This window comes from Scyliorhinus torazame, chromosome 5 (genome assembly GCF_047496885.1).
Source record: "Scyliorhinus torazame isolate Kashiwa2021f chromosome 5, sScyTor2.1, whole genome shotgun sequence".
In the NCBI taxonomy this organism is placed as follows: domain Eukaryota; kingdom Metazoa; phylum Chordata; class Chondrichthyes; order Carcharhiniformes; family Scyliorhinidae; genus Scyliorhinus; species Scyliorhinus torazame.
This window is the reverse complement of record NC_092711.1, coordinates 117,034,439-117,049,540: the sequence shown is the minus strand read 5'-3', so window position 1 is coordinate 117,049,540 and position 15,102 is coordinate 117,034,439. Positions and strand designations below refer to the sequence as shown.

Here is a 15,102-nt window from a genome sequence, read left to right as displayed (position 1 = left end):
CCAGGGCATTAGGAGAGGATTTTCAGACAGGAAACAAACCAAATATCACATTAAGATCCAACAGTGTCACTCAATTGATCATGACCTGATTATCCTCAGACTATAAATGTGGAATGAAAAATGTTTGTTCTGTTTGTGGGAAAATATCGACACTGTCACAAATCCTTCCCCATTTTAAACACCTCTATTACATCTCCTCTTCCCTGATATCAGAGGGACCATCCCGGTTTACCCTGCACTGAAGAGTCACAAGGCAGCTCGGAGCATAGTGGTTAGTGGTTAGCACAATGTTAGCACATAGTGGTATATCGACAACAGTGATTGGTTACAGTGCCCAAGGGGCCAAACAAAGCAAATACATGAGCAAGAGCAGCATAGGGCGTCGTGAGTGGTGTCCTTCCAGGGAACAGATCAGTCCGAGGGGGAGTCCTTGAGGAGTCTTGTAGCTGTGGGGACGAAGCTGCTCCTATTTCTGGATGTCCAGGTCTTCAGACTTCTGTACCTTCTGCCTGATGGAAGGGTCTGCCCTCCGTTGGGTGTAAAGTTCCCATGATGTTATTCCAAAAAGCAGGGGAGGTCTCCCTGGTTTACTGCTTAATATTTATCCCTCAACAAACATCACTGAACAGATTCTCTGGTCACAATCACATTTCTGTTTGTGGGATCTTTCTGTGCACATTTGGTGACTGCATTTCCTACATTACAACAGTGACTACACTTCAAAAGAACCTCATTGTCTGTACAGCACTTTGGGACATCTTAAGTTGTGAAAGGCGTTATATAAATAAACGTCTTCCATTAACAAAGGAGAAAAGACCCAATAATGGAAGTCGGTAACAGGACATCAATCAGTCTCCTCTTATCTTCGAGAAATCAAGGACACCAACACTGTGTGTTTGACACAAAGCTGATTTAATTCATCTATATCCAGAACATTAAACTCCAGTTGCAGGGATTCACAGCAGCAATAACAGCAGAATCTAATTCCTGTAACTTGTGAATTCGCTGGTGGATCTGCAGGGTGGATGAATGAGTGAATCCCTTCCCACACTGAGAGCAGGTGAATGGCCTCTCCCCCGCTGTCAAATCACTGGTGTTTCTGCAGGGTGGATAATTTTCCTTCCCACTCTCGGAGCAGTGAACGGTCTCTCTCCAGTGTGAGCGCGTTGGTGTGTCAGCAGATCCATTTTGCCTCTCAAGCTCTTCCCACAGTCAGAACACATAAAATGTCTTGTGTCAGAGTGAACATGTTGGTGTGAAGTGAGATGGGTTCACGTTCTAGAGTTTTACAGCACAAAACAAGGCCCTTTTCCCCATTGTGTGTGTGCCAGCGATCAAGCACCAATCTATTCTAATCTCAGTTTCAGGGATTATTAACATCAACTCAAACAAACTCCAGCTGTCGGAATGAACATGGTTCTATCCAGGATGTGATTTTGGTTCAGTCCTGGATGTGATTAACATCAATAACAGCAGAGTCCTGGAGGCACTTGTGAACTCGCTGGTGTGTCTGCAGGGTGGATGACCGAATGAATCCCTTCCCACACAGCGAACAGATGAACGCTTCCTCCCTGGTGGGAATGCGCTGGTGTTTCAGCCGGAGGGACTGCTGAGTGAATCCCTTCCCACACACGGAGCAGGTGAACGGCCTCTCTCCAGTGTGACTGCGCTGGTGAAGCAGCAGATCCATTTTGCCTTTGAAGCTCTCCTCACAGGCAGAACATTTAAAAGGTCTCGTGTCAGAGAGAACACGTTGGTGTGTAGTGAGGTGGGTTAATCTCGTGAACCTCTTCCCACATTCGGAGCAGGTGAATGGTCTTTCCCCAGTGTGACTGCGCCAATGAATGTCCAGCACAGATGGGGACATGAATCCCTTCCCACAGTCCCCACATTTCCATGGTTGTCCATGGTGCCAATGTCCTTGTGCCTCTCCACGTTGGACAAACAGTTGAAACCTCGTCCACACACGGAACACGTGTACAGATTCTAGGTGTGATTTATTTTCATGCTGTGTAACTGGTTAAAGCTCTTCCCACAGTCAGTTCACTGGAACACTCTCACTCGGGTGTGTGTGCGTCTCAATGCTTTCCCAGGCACACTGATATTTGACATCTTTTCCCACAGACGGAACTGACAAACATATCTCCACCCACATTCAAAACCAATGATATTCAGGTCCTGATGAATTGAATGACTGTCAGATCTTGATGTGATGTTTGATTTGAGTTTCCTTTCTGTCAGTCCACTCCTGGTAACAATATAAAACCAATTTGCACAGGTTAGTCCAGGACTTAAACTTAGAACAGATAATTCTAGTTCCCGGAGCATAATTATTGCTCTCGTTTCCCAAAGGTGCAAATCCCAGTCCCACACTCTCCCCTTCCCACAAACTCACCACAATGATTTCACGGTCACCAATACCGAGATGAACATTGAATTCCAGATTAATTGAATTTACACTCCACCAATTGCCATGATGGGATTTGAACCCTTGTCCCCAGAACACTAGCCTGTGTCTGTGATTTGCTGGTACAGTGAACCCCCATGAAGAGTGGTACTGACCTGGAACTCAATGCTTACACTCAAAGACCAATAATATCCAGGTTCAGATTAATCAAGTGACTCTCTCAGGTCTTAATGTCTTGTTTGATTTCACTTTGCTGTGTTTAAATCCTCCCCTTGTAACCCCCTGTAAAAGGAGTTTCCTGAATCCATCACTGTCAGTCCTGCTGAGTGGACAGGGCTCACCGCGCATGCGCCCTGCTGCACACTGCCCCCTTGAGGATGATGTTGGTTAACTGGGGAAAGGCTCGCCAGGAAAACCTTCCCGCTCGCTGCAAACTCGGGAGCGGTAATTTCTTGTTTCAGCTTTGATGCCTCCACTGGGTTTTTGTGAAGCCTCCCCTCCCTCCCACTGCCCCTAACGCTGCCTTCGCTTATCCGCCTCCTTCCCGCCTGAGGACGAGACAAACAAGCGTCTGTCCCTGGACATGAGCCGCACTGCGCATGCTCCACATCACAATGCCCAGGGAGTGATTGACAGCAGCTGCGGACCAATAGGAAGATGGGGTGGAACTGGAGGACCGCGCGGGAGCTGCTGGTCTTCCAAGCAATCAGAGTGAATGAGGGGTGGGGCTGATCCCGGATCTCCCTCATTGGCTGAGACTCTGTATCATTTTGAGTTCTTTCCATTGGTCACGTAGGCGCGGGTTCCAAAACCTCATTTCCTGTCTGAGTGATGTTGACCAATGGAAAGATTTGGAAGACCGGATGGACTCTGGTCCTCCAGCCAATCAGACTGTGGGCTTTGTGTAAATGAAGATTGAGCTTCACACAGGCTAAAACTTCTTCCTGTGTCAAACCTCTGAGTAAAACGTTCCACTTTTCACTTCAAGACTTTAAATTAGAGCCCATTAACACTTCTACAGAACTGTTACAAGGAACAACAAACGTTAACTCTGTTTCTCTTGCAAGAGATGTGGCACAATGGTTAGCACTGCTGCCTCATAGCACCAGCGACCTGGGTTCAATTCTGGCCTTGGGTGACTGTGTGCAGTTTGCATGTTCTCCCCGTGTCTGTGTGGGTTCCCTCCGGATGCTCCAGTTTTCTCCCACCGTCCAAAGATGGGCAGGTTTGGTGGATTGGCCCCGCTAAATTGCCCCTCAGTGTCCAAACAAAGATTAGGTGGGCGTTACTGCGTTACAGGGATAAACAAAGAACAGAGAAAAGTACAGCACAGGAAAAGGCCCTTCGGCCCTCCAAGCCTGCGTCGACCATGCTGCCCATCTAAACTAAAATATTCTATGCTTCCGGGTTTCCTATCCCTCTATTCCCATCCTATTCATGTAATTGTCAAGATGGCCCTTAATAGGGTGGACGCATGCGCTTAAGTAGAGTTATCTTTCCAAGTGCCGGTGCAGGCTGTATGGGCCGAATGGCCTCCTTCTGCACTGATTCTGTAGGATTTTCTCTCTCAGTCTGATCAGATGGGTCTGTCTGGTGGTATTTCCCTGACGGTGGCACAGTGGTTAGCACTGTTGCTTCACAGCGCCAGGGTTCCGAGCTCAATTCTCACTTGGGTCACTGTGCGGAGTCTGCACTGTACTTTCTCCCAGTGTCTGCGTGGGTTTCCTCCGGGTGCTCCTGTTTCCTCCCACAAGTCCCGAAAGATGCGCTTGTTAGATGAATTGGACATTGTGAATTCTCCCTCTGTGTACCCAAACAGGCGCCAGAGTATGTTGACTAGGGGATTTTCACAGTAACTTCATTGCAGTGCTAATGTAAGCCCTTCATTGCAGTGCTAATGTAAGCCTACTTGTGACAATAATAAAGATTATTATTATTCTGTGTTTGGGTATTTTAAGGAGCAGGTAGAACTTCCTTGGTTCTACCTGTTGTCCCTTCAGATATTCCATCTGTTTTTGGTAAATGTGTCTGGAGTCTGAGTTCTTCCAGTCCATCTCCAATTCTCCTTCCTGTCTCGGGTATATGGGTCAAGGTAGCTTGGTGTTGTGATTCGTGTTGTTTAGTTGTCTGTCTGTCTCCAGCAGGTATTGTTGTCTCTCGATAATGACTGTGCTGCTATCCTTGTCTTCTGGTCGTATGGACATATCCGTGTTGGATCCAAGCTCCCGGATTGTCTGTCTTTCTCTCCGGGTAAGATTCTGTTTGTCTCTTGTATTTCACTGTGACAGGGCAGAGACCTGATTGAAGGGATTCAAACATGGGAATTCTGGGAAAGATGGGTAAGGATTTAGGAGGTGACAACATGTTCAAAGAGTTTGGAGAGAGAGAGGTTGAAGATGGGGCAGTAATTTGTCAGGATGGCAGGGTCAAGGGTTTGTTTTATTGAGGGGGTGATGATGGCAGATTTGAAGGACAGAGGGACAGTACCTGAAGAGAGAGAAATGTTGACAATATCCATGGACACAGGGTAGTTGGCTGATCAGTAGCTCAGTGAGAATAGGGTCGAAGGAGCAGGAGCTGGACCTCATGGACAAGATGAGCTCTGAGAGGGTATGAGGGAGATGGGAGAGAAACTAGAGAAAGATGTGGGTTTAGGGCTCGGGAAAGGATGAAAGTTAGAGACAGTTTGGTCCGGTGGGCTCATGGAAAGGAGGGAAGCAGCAGAGGCAGCTGATCGGATTTACTCAATCTCAGTCACAAAGAAGCTCCACAAGCTCCTCACACTTCATGTTGGAGGTGAGGATGGAAGAGACAGGGGAGAGCAAGAGTACTTCAAAAGGAAATAACTTGTGTCAGAGATATTAAAGTTTCAGCACACATTATATTTAACACAAATCTAATTTATTTGACTTTTAGCCAGAATATTAGCCCCTGTAAATGGGCTGGAGTTTGTTATCAGCAGAAAGAGACCCAAATGAACATGGTTCAGTCCTGAATGTGAGGAACAGCAAAATCCAATCACTGTGGTTACTTGTGGCCACGCTGGTGTGTCACCAGGTTGGATGAAGTGGTGAATCCCTTCCCACACTTGGAGCAGGTGAATGGCCTCTCCCCAGTGTGAACTCGCTGGTGTGTCTGCAGGTGAGATGATTGCACGAATCCCTTCCCACACTTGGAGCAGGTGAATGGCCTCTCCCCAGTGTGAATTCGCTGGTGCTTCTGCAAGTCAGATGACTGAGTGAATCCCTTCTCACATTGAGAGCAGGTGAATGGTCTCTCTCGAGTATGAACTCGCTGGTGTGTCTGTAGGTGGGTTGATTGAGCGAATCCCTTCCCACACTTGGAGCAGGTGAATGGCCTCTCCCCAGTGTGAATTCGCTGGTGTTTCTGCAAGTCGGACAGCTGAGTGAATCCCTTCCCACATTGAGTGCAAGTAAATGGCCTCTTGCCAGTGTGAACTCGCTGATGTACAGTGAGGTGAGATGATTGCCTGAACCCAGTCCCACAGTGAGAGCACCTGAATGGTCTCTCATCAGTGTGAACACGTTGATGGCGGATCAGTTCAACAGAACTTTTCTCGCACTTCCCGCAGTCTGGACATTGAAACGGCCTCTCAACAGTGTGAATTCGCTGGTGCTGCTGCAGGTTGGATGAAATAGCAAATCCCTTCCCACACTCTGAACAGGTGAATGGTCTCTCCCCAGTGTGAACTCGCTGGTGTGTGGACAGGCCGGATGACTGAGTGAATCCCTTCCCACACTTGGAGCAGGTGAATGGTCTCTCCCCAGTGTGACTGCGTCGATGAATTTCCAGCTTGGATGGGGAAGTGAATCCTTTCCCACAGTCCGCACATTTCCACGGTTTCTCCTCAGTGTGACTGCATTTGTGGCTTGTGAGGCCTGATGATCGAGCGAATCCTTGTCCACACACACAACACATGTACGGTTTCTCCCCACTATGAGCGATGCTTTTTCCTTCCATGTTCAAAATCCGCTTATATTCAGGATATGATAAATTGAGGACTCTGTCAGATCCTGATGTGATGCTTGGTTTGAGTCTCCGGACTTTGAATCCTCCCTTTCGAACACCCTGTGAAACTGATTGAAAACAGGAAATAGGGAGTGAGAGAACCCACAAAAACACAAAGGCAGGTTGTGAAATTGATCTGAATGAATCTGGTCATTTGTGGGGCCGGCACTGTGAAAAAGTGACCATGAAAACTGCTAGATTGTTATAAAAACCAACTGGCCTCTTTGGGAGGAGAGAGAAAGAGGTGAAGAGGGATTTTGTATGTCTACAAGACATATTAAGAGAGTAGTTGGCAAAGCATATTCGACCTGGAGCTTCATAAATATAAATATTGATACTGAAACTATGCTTCTGGTGGCAGAGTGATTAGCACTGCTACCTCACAGCGCCAGGGACCCAGGTTGAATTCCGGCTTTGGTGACTGTCTGGAGTTTGCACTTTCTCCCCGTGTCTGCGTGGGTTTCCACCCAGTGCTCAGGTTTCCTCCAACAGTCCAAAGAAGGGAAAGTTAGGTGGATTGGCCTTGATAAATTGCCCCTTAGTGTCCAGGGATGGGCAGGTTTGGTGGGACTATGGGGTTACAGGGACAGGGTAGGATTGTGGGCCTAGGTAGGGTGCCCGACAAGAGAGTCGGTGCAGACTCGATGGGCCGAATGGCCTCCTTCTGCACTGTAGGAATTATATGGTTCTAATTCTATTCTATGAATCTTTAAAAAGCTCTGGTCACCACTCTTCAGGAAGAATGTGAAGGTTCTTGGAGAAGGTGCAGAGGAGATTTACCAGAATGGTTCCAGCAAAGGAGGTTATGGGGAGATTTGATTCAGGGACACAAGATTACGCCAGGTTTCCATCAGGTGGACAAAGAAACTCTGTTTCCATTCACTGGTCGTCCAAGCAGTCGGGACACAGATTTAAAGTTTTGGGTAAAACCTGGATTGAACTATATAAGATCCTGAGGGGTCTTGACAGGGTGGATGTGGAGAGGATGTTTCCTCTTGTGGGAGAATCGAGAATGAGGGCTTCACTGTTGCAAAATAAGGAGTCGCCCATTTCAGATGGAGATGTGGATTTTTTATTCTTGAGGGTTGTAAGACTTTGGAACTCACGTCCTTAGAAAGCAGAGTCCTTGAATATTTTTAAGGCAGAGCTGGATAGATTCTTGATGAGCAAGGGGGTGAAAGGTCATCAGGGGTAGGCAGGAATGTGGAGTTGCGGTTAGAATGAGATCAGCCGCAATCTTATTGAATGCTGAGCAGGCTCGAGGGGCTGAAAATAGACACAATGAATGATTTCACACAGACATAGGAGACTGTCAAATAGGTTAAGAGCCCATGGTGTTAAGGGCAAGAACCTGGCCTGGATAGAGGATTGTCTGACTGGCAGAAGGCAGAGAGTGGGGATAAAGGGGTCTTTTTCAGGATGGCAGCCGGTGACTAGTGGTGTCCCTCAGGGGTCGGTGCTGGGACCACAACTTTCCACAATATACATTAATGATCTGGAAGAAGGAACTGAAGGCACTGTTGCTAAGTGTGCACATGATACAAAGATCTGTAGAGGGGCAGGTAGTATTGAGGAAGCAGGCAGGCTGCAGAAGGACTTCGACAGACTAGGAGAGTGGGCAAAGAAGTGGCAGATGGAATACAATGTGGAGAAGTGTGAGGTTATGCACTTTGGAAGGAAAAATGGAGGCATCGACTATTTTCTAAATGGAAAGATGCTTCGGAAATCAGAAGCACAAAGGGACTTGCGAGTCCTAGTTCACGATTCTCTTAATGTTAACGTGCAGGTTCAGTCGGCAGTTAGGAAGGCAAATGCAATGTTAGCATTCATGTCGAGAGGACTAGAATACAAGACCAGGGATGTACTTTTGAGGTTATATAAGGCTCTGGTCAGACCCCATTTGGAGTATTGTGAGCTGTTTTGTGCCCCGTATCCAAGGAAGGATGTGCTGGCCTTGGAAAGGGACTAGAGGAGGTTCACAAGTATGACCCTGGCATGAAGAGCTTGTCTATGAGGAATGGTTGACGACTCTAGGTCTGTACTCGTTGGAGTTTAGAAGGATGAGCGGGGGGGGAATCTTATGGGTAGAGTGGACAAGGAGAGGATGTTTCCACTTGCAGGAAAAACTAGAAGCAGAGGACACCATCTCAGACTAAAGGGACGATCCTTTAAAACAGAGATGAGGAGGAATTTCTTCAGCCAGAGGGTGGTGAATCTGTGGAACTCTTTGCTGCAGAAGGCTGCGGGGGCCAAATCACTGAGTGTCTTTAAAACAGAGATAGATAGGTTCTTGCTTAATAAGGGGATCAGTGGTTATGGGGAAAAGACAGGAGAATGGGGATGAGGAACATATCAGCCATGCTTGAATGGAGGAGCAGACCCGAAGGGCCGAGTGGCCTAATTATGCTCCGATGTCTTATGGTCTTATTTGAGGGAAATAAACTTGCGAGGATACAGGGAGAGAGCAGGATAATGGGACTGACTGGATTGCTCCAGAAAGCTAGCACGGACTCAAAGGGCCGAATGCCCTTCTCTGTCTCTTTTGTGTAATCTAGTTTTGTAATTTAACTCCGGTGGTTCAGATATCACTCAGGTAAATCTGTGCTACACTCCCTCTGAGGCCATTCTATCCTTTCTCAGGTTTGTTGCCCAGAACTGAACACAGTTCTCCAGGTTTGGTCTAACCAGGGTTTGTGAATCTCGGGGCTTTTCCAGTGACACTGAGACCTGAAATCTTCCCTCACAGACAGAACAGACAAACCTTTTACCTTCCACACCCAGATGCTGCTGATATTCAGGTACTAATGAATCGAGTGACTCTGTCAGATTGCGATATGACGTTTGGTTTGCGTTTCCCGTCTGTTAAACCTCCACTTCCAGTATCCTGTAAATTTACAGAAACCTCACTGTCAGTTTAGGATAGAAATTCACAACATTCTCTCCTCGCCAACTTTGATTAAATGTATTCCTGGAGGTTTGATCACATGACCTGCCCCCATCCTCCAGCCATTAACCGGCCAACACATCCATCCTTGTGACACACTGCCTTCCTCGGCCAATTGGGAAGCAAAAGGACTCATTACCTCACAGGACAGTTACTGTCCTAATGATTTTGCAGACACCCAGGGATGAACCTCACCAACGCAGGGAGCGGAGTTGGTGTGAACTCGGGGAGAGGAGCTTCGGAACAGTAAGTATAAATAACTTATCTCGGGAATTCACGGCCTAGTCGGCAGGGAGTGGAGTTGGTGCGAATCCGGGGTGGATGAGCTTTGGAACAGTCAGTATAAATAACTTACCTGTTGGGTATCGGGAACTGGGAATAAAAACCGAAACGTGACATCAGAGTAAAGCTGATTGGCTGGTTGGGAATCGGTTCCTAAATTTGAAAAACTGGAGTAATTAACTAATTAGGGGAGTTACGAGGAGATAGGTAACTAGGAGATTAGTAACTAGGAGATTAGTAACTAGGAGATTAGTAACTAGGAGATTAGTAACTAGGGGATTGCTGTTTGTATCTATATCAGCGATTTGGATGAGAATGTACAAGGCATACAAAAGAACAAAGAAATGTACAGTACGAAGTCTTACAACACCAGGTTAAAGTCCAACAGGTTTGTTTCGATGTCACTAGCTTTCGGAGCGCTGCTCCTTCCTCAGGTGAATGAAGAGGTCTGCTCCAGAAACACATATATAGACAAATTCAAAGATGCCAAACAATGCTAGGAATGCGAGCATTAGCAGGTGATACAAATCTTTACAAAAAAATGCTAATGCTCGCATTCCTAGCATTGTTTGGCATCTTTGAATTTGTCTAGTAAAGATTTAATCACCTGCTAATGGTCGCATTCCTAGCATTGTTTGGCATCTTTGAATTTGTCTATATATGTGTTTCTGGAACGGACCTCTTCATTCACCTGAGGAAGGAGCAGCGCTCCGAAAGCGAGTGACATCGAAACAAACCTGTTGGACTTTAACCTGGTGTTGTAAGACTTCGTACTGTGCTCACCCCAGTCCAACGCCGGCATCTCCACATCAAAGAAATGTACAGCACAGGAACAGGCCCTTCGGCACTCCAAGCCCGTGCCGACCATGCTGCCCAACTAAACTACAATCTTCTACACTTCCTGGGTCCGTATCCCTCTATTCCCATCCTATTCATGTATTTGTCAAGATGCCCCTTAAATGTCACTATCGTCCCTGCTTCCACCATCTCCTCTGGTAGCGAGTTCCAGGCACCCACTACCCTCTGCGTAAAAAACTTGCCTCGTACATCTACTCTAAACCTTGCCCCTCTCACCTTAAACCTATGCCCCCTAGTAATTGACCCCTCTACTCTGGGGAAAAGCCTCTGACTATCCACTCTGTCTATACCCCTCATAATTTTGTAGACCTCTTATCAGGTCGCCCCTCAACGTCCGTCGTTCCAGTGAGAACAAACCGAGTTTATTCAACCGCTCCTCATAGTTAATGCCCTCCATACCAGGCAACATTCTGGTAAATCTCTTCTGCACCCTCTCTAAAGCCTCCACATCCTTCTGGTAGTGTGGCGACCAGAATTGAACACTATACTCCAAGTGTGGCCTAACTAAGGTTCTATACAGCTGCAACATGACTTGCCAATTCTTATACTCAATGCCCCGGCCAATGAAGGCAAGCATGCCGTATGCCTTCTTGACTACCTTCTCCACTTGTGTTGCCCCTTTCAGTGACCTGTGGACCTGTACATCTAGATCTCTCTGACTTTCAATACTCTTGAGGGTTCTACCATTCACTGTATATTCCCTACCTGCATTAGACCTTCCAAAATGCATTACCTCACATTTGTCCGGATTAAACTCCATCTGCCATCTCTCCGCCCAAGTCTCCAAACAATCTAAATCCTGCTGTATCCTCTGACAGTCCTCATCGCTATCCACAATTCCACTAACCTTTGTGTCGTCTGCAAACTTACTAATCAGACCAGTTACATTTTCCTCCAAATCATTTATATATACTACAAACAGCAAAGGTCCCAGCACTGATCCCTGCGGAACACCACTGGTCACAGCCCTCCAATTAGAAAAGCATCCTTCCATTGCTACTCTCTGCCTTCTATGACCTAGCCAGTTCTGTATCCACCTTGCCAGCTCACCCCTGATCCCGTGTGACTTCACCTTTTGTACTAGTCTACCATGAAGGACATTGTCAAAGGCCTTACTGAAGTCCATGTGGACAACATCCACTGCCCTACCTGCATCAATCATCTTTGTGACCTCCTCGAAAAGATCTATCAAGTTAGTGAGACACGACCTCCGCTTCACAAAACCATGCTGCCTCTCACTAATACGTCCATTTGCTTCCAAATGGGAGTAGATCCTGTCTCGAAGAATTCTCTCCAGTAATTTCCCTACCACTGAAGTAAGACTCACCGGCTTGTAGTTCCCTGGATTATCCTTGCAACCCTTCTTAAACAGAGGAACAACATTGGCTATTCTCCAGTCCTCCGGGACATCACCTTAAGATAGTGAGGATCCAAAGATTTCTGTCAAGGCCTCAGCAATTTCCTCTCCAGCCTCCTTCAGTATTCTGGGTTAGATCCCATCAGGCCCTGGGGACTTATCTACCTTAATATTTTTTAAGGCGCCCAACACCTCGTCTTTTTGGATCTCAATGTGACCCAGGCTATCTACACACCCTTCTCCAGACTCAACATCTACCAATTCCTTCTCTTTGGTGAATACTGATGCAAAGTATTCATTTAGTACCTCGCCCATTTCCTCTGGCTCCACAAATAGATTCCCTTGCCTATCCTTCAGTGGGCCAACCCTTTCCCTGGCTACCCTCTTGCTTTTTATGTACGTGTAAAAAGCCTTGGGATTTTCCTTAACACTATTTGCCAATGACTTTTCATGACCCCTTCTAGCCCTCCTGACTCCTTGCTTAAGTTCCTTCCTACTCTGCTTATATTCCACACAGGCTTCGTCTGTTCCCAGCCTTTTAGTCCTGACAAATGCCTCCTTTTTCTTTTTGACGAGGCGTACAATATCTCTCGTTATCCAAGGTTCCCGAAAATTGCCGTATTTATCCTTCTTCCTCGCAGGGACAAGCCGGTCCTGAATTCCTTTCAACTGACACTTGAAAGCCTCCCACATGTCAGATGTTGATTTGCCCTCAAACATCCGCCCCCCAATCTAGGTTCTTCAGTTCCCGCCTAATATTGTTATAATTAGCCTTCCCCCAATTTAGCACATTCACCCTAGGACCACTCTTATCCTTGTCCACCAGCACTTTAAAACTTCCTGAATTGTGGTCACTGTTCCCGAAATGCTCCCCGACTGAAACTTCTACCACCTGGCCGGGCTCATTCCCCAATACCAGGTCCAGTACCACCCCTTCCCTAGTTGGACTGTCTACATATTGTTTTTAGAAGCCCTCCTGGATGCTCCTTACAAACTCTGCGCCGTCTAAGCCCCTGGCACGAAGTGAGTCCCAGTCAATATTGGGGAAGTTGAAGTCTCCCATCACCACAATCCTGTTGTTTTTACTCTTTTCCAAAATCTGTCTATCTATCTGCTCCTCTATCTCCCGCTGGCTGTTGGGAGGCCTGTAGTAAACCCCCAACATTGTGACTGCACCCTTCTTATTCCTGATCTCTACCCATATAGCCTCACTGCCCTCTGAGGTGTCCTCCCGTAGTACAGCTGTGATATCCTCCCGAACCAGTAGCGCAACTCCGCCACCCCTTTTACATCCCCCTCTATCCCGCCTGAAACATCTAAATCCTGGAACGTTTAGCTGCCAATCCTGCCCTTCCCTTAACCAGGTCTCTGTAATGGCAACAACATCATAGTTCCAAGTACTAATCCAAGCTCTAAGTTCATCTGCCTTACCCATAATACGTCTTTCATTAAAACATATGCACTTCAGGCCACCAGACCCGCTGTGTTCAGCAACTTCTCCCTGTCTGCTCTGCCTCAGAGCCACACTGTCCCTATTCCCTAGTTCTCCCTCAATGCTCTCACCTTCTGACCTATTGCTCCCATGCCCACCCGCCTGCCATACTAGTTTAAACCCTCCCGTGTGACACTAGCAAACCTCACGGCCAGGATATTTATGCCTCTCCAGTTTAGATGCAACCCGTCCTTCTTATATAGGTCACACCTGCCCCGGAAGAGCTCCCAGTGCTCCAGATAACGGAAACCCTCCCTCCTACACCAGCTGTTTAGCCACATGTTTAGCTGCTCTATCTTCCTATTTCTAGCCTCACTGGCACGTGGCACAGGGAGTAACCCCGAGATTACAACCCTAGAGGTCCTGTCTTTTAACTTTCTGCCTAGCTCCCTGAACTCCTGCTGCAGGACCTCATGCCCCTTCCTGCCTATGTCGTTAGTACCAATATGTACAACGACCTCTGCCTGTTTGCCCTCCCCCTTCAGGATGCCCTCTACCTGTTCGGAGACACCCTGGACCCTGGCACCAGGGAGGCAACATACCATCCTGGAGTCTCCTTCACGTCCACAGAAGCACCTATCTGTGCCCCTGGCTATAGAGTCCCCTATTACTATTGCTCTTCTGCGCTTTGACCCTGCCTTCTGAACATCAGAGCCGGCCATGGTGCCACTGCTCTGGCTGCTGCTGTTTTCCCCTGATAGGCTATACCCCCCGACAGTATCCAAAGGGGTATACCTATTCGAGAGGGGGACAACCACAGGGGATTCCTGCCTGACTGCATGATCAGTAAGTTTGCAGATGACACTAAAATAGGTGGTATTGTCGGCAGTGAGGAAGGTTATCAAAAATTGCAGCAGGCTCTTGATCAACTAGGGAAGTGGGCCGAGATATGGCAAATGGAGTTCAGTACAGATAAGTGTGAGGAGTTGCATTTCAGAAAGTTAAATCAAGGTCGGACTTTCACAGTGAATGGTCGGGCCTTAGGGTGTATCATGGAACAGAGGGATCTTGCAGTTCAGGTGCACGGTTCTCTAAAGGTGGAGTCACAGGTAGATAGGGCAGCATGGTAGCATATGGTTAGCACAGTTGCTTCACAGCTCCAGGATCCCAGGTTCGATTCCCCGCTGGGTCACTGGCTGTGCGGAGTCTGCACATTCTCCCTGTGTCTGCGTGTGTTCTCTGGTTTCCTCCTTCAGTCTAAAGATGTGCGGGTGGACTGGCCATGCTAAATTGCCCTTAGTGTCCCCAATAAAAGGTTAAGTGGGGGTTACTGGGTTACGGAGATAGGGTAGATAAGTGGGCTTGAGTAGGGTGCTCTTTGTAAGGGCCGGTGCAGACTCGATGGGCCGAATAGCCTCCTTCTGCACTGTAAATTCTCTGAAGAATGCTTTTGGCATGCTGGCCTTCATCAGTCAGGGCACTGAGTATAGAAGTTGGGAAGTTATGTTGCAGTTGTCCAGGACATTGGTGAGGTCGCACCTGGAGTATTGTGTTCAGTTTTGGTTGCTTTGCTGTCGGAAAGATGTTATTAAACTGGAGAGAGTGTAGAAGAGATTTACAAGGATGTTGCCAGGACTCAAGGGACTGAGTTCTAGGGAGAGATTGGACAGGCCAGGACCTTTTTCTTTGGAGCGTAGGAGACTGAGGGGTGATCTTATCGAGGTGTATAAGATCATGAGAGGCATGGATAGGGTGAATGCACTCACTCTTTTTCTCAGGGTTGGGGAATCGAG

At 47.4% G+C, this 15,102-nt stretch overlaps 1 protein-coding gene across 9 annotated transcripts in view; it reads right to left on the bottom strand.

The window, feature by feature from the left end:
- Nucleotides 1–895: 895 nt before the first annotated feature.
- The window catches only part of LOC140421704 (uncharacterized), a 244,678-nt gene continuing 230,471 nt past the window's right edge, over nucleotides 896–15,102 (bottom strand). For 6 of the 9 annotated variants that reach the window (XM_072506537.1, XM_072506538.1, XM_072506535.1 and 3 more), the window contains 3 exons: nucleotides 9,205–9,320; nucleotides 2,563–6,504; nucleotides 896–2,248 (listed from right to left, as the gene is read on the bottom strand). In XM_072506537.1, coding sequence (XP_072362638.1) covers nucleotides 5,435–6,388 — 954 coding nt within the window. In that variant the 5' untranslated portion in view covers nucleotides 6,389–6,504; nucleotides 9,205–9,320 and the 3' untranslated portion in view covers nucleotides 896–2,248; nucleotides 2,563–5,434. Of the gene's footprint in view, nucleotides 2,249–2,562; nucleotides 6,505–9,197; nucleotides 9,321–15,102 lie in introns of all 9 variants that reach the window. The other 3 variants (XM_072506536.1, XR_011947017.1, XM_072506543.1) reach the window with 3 other exon arrangements.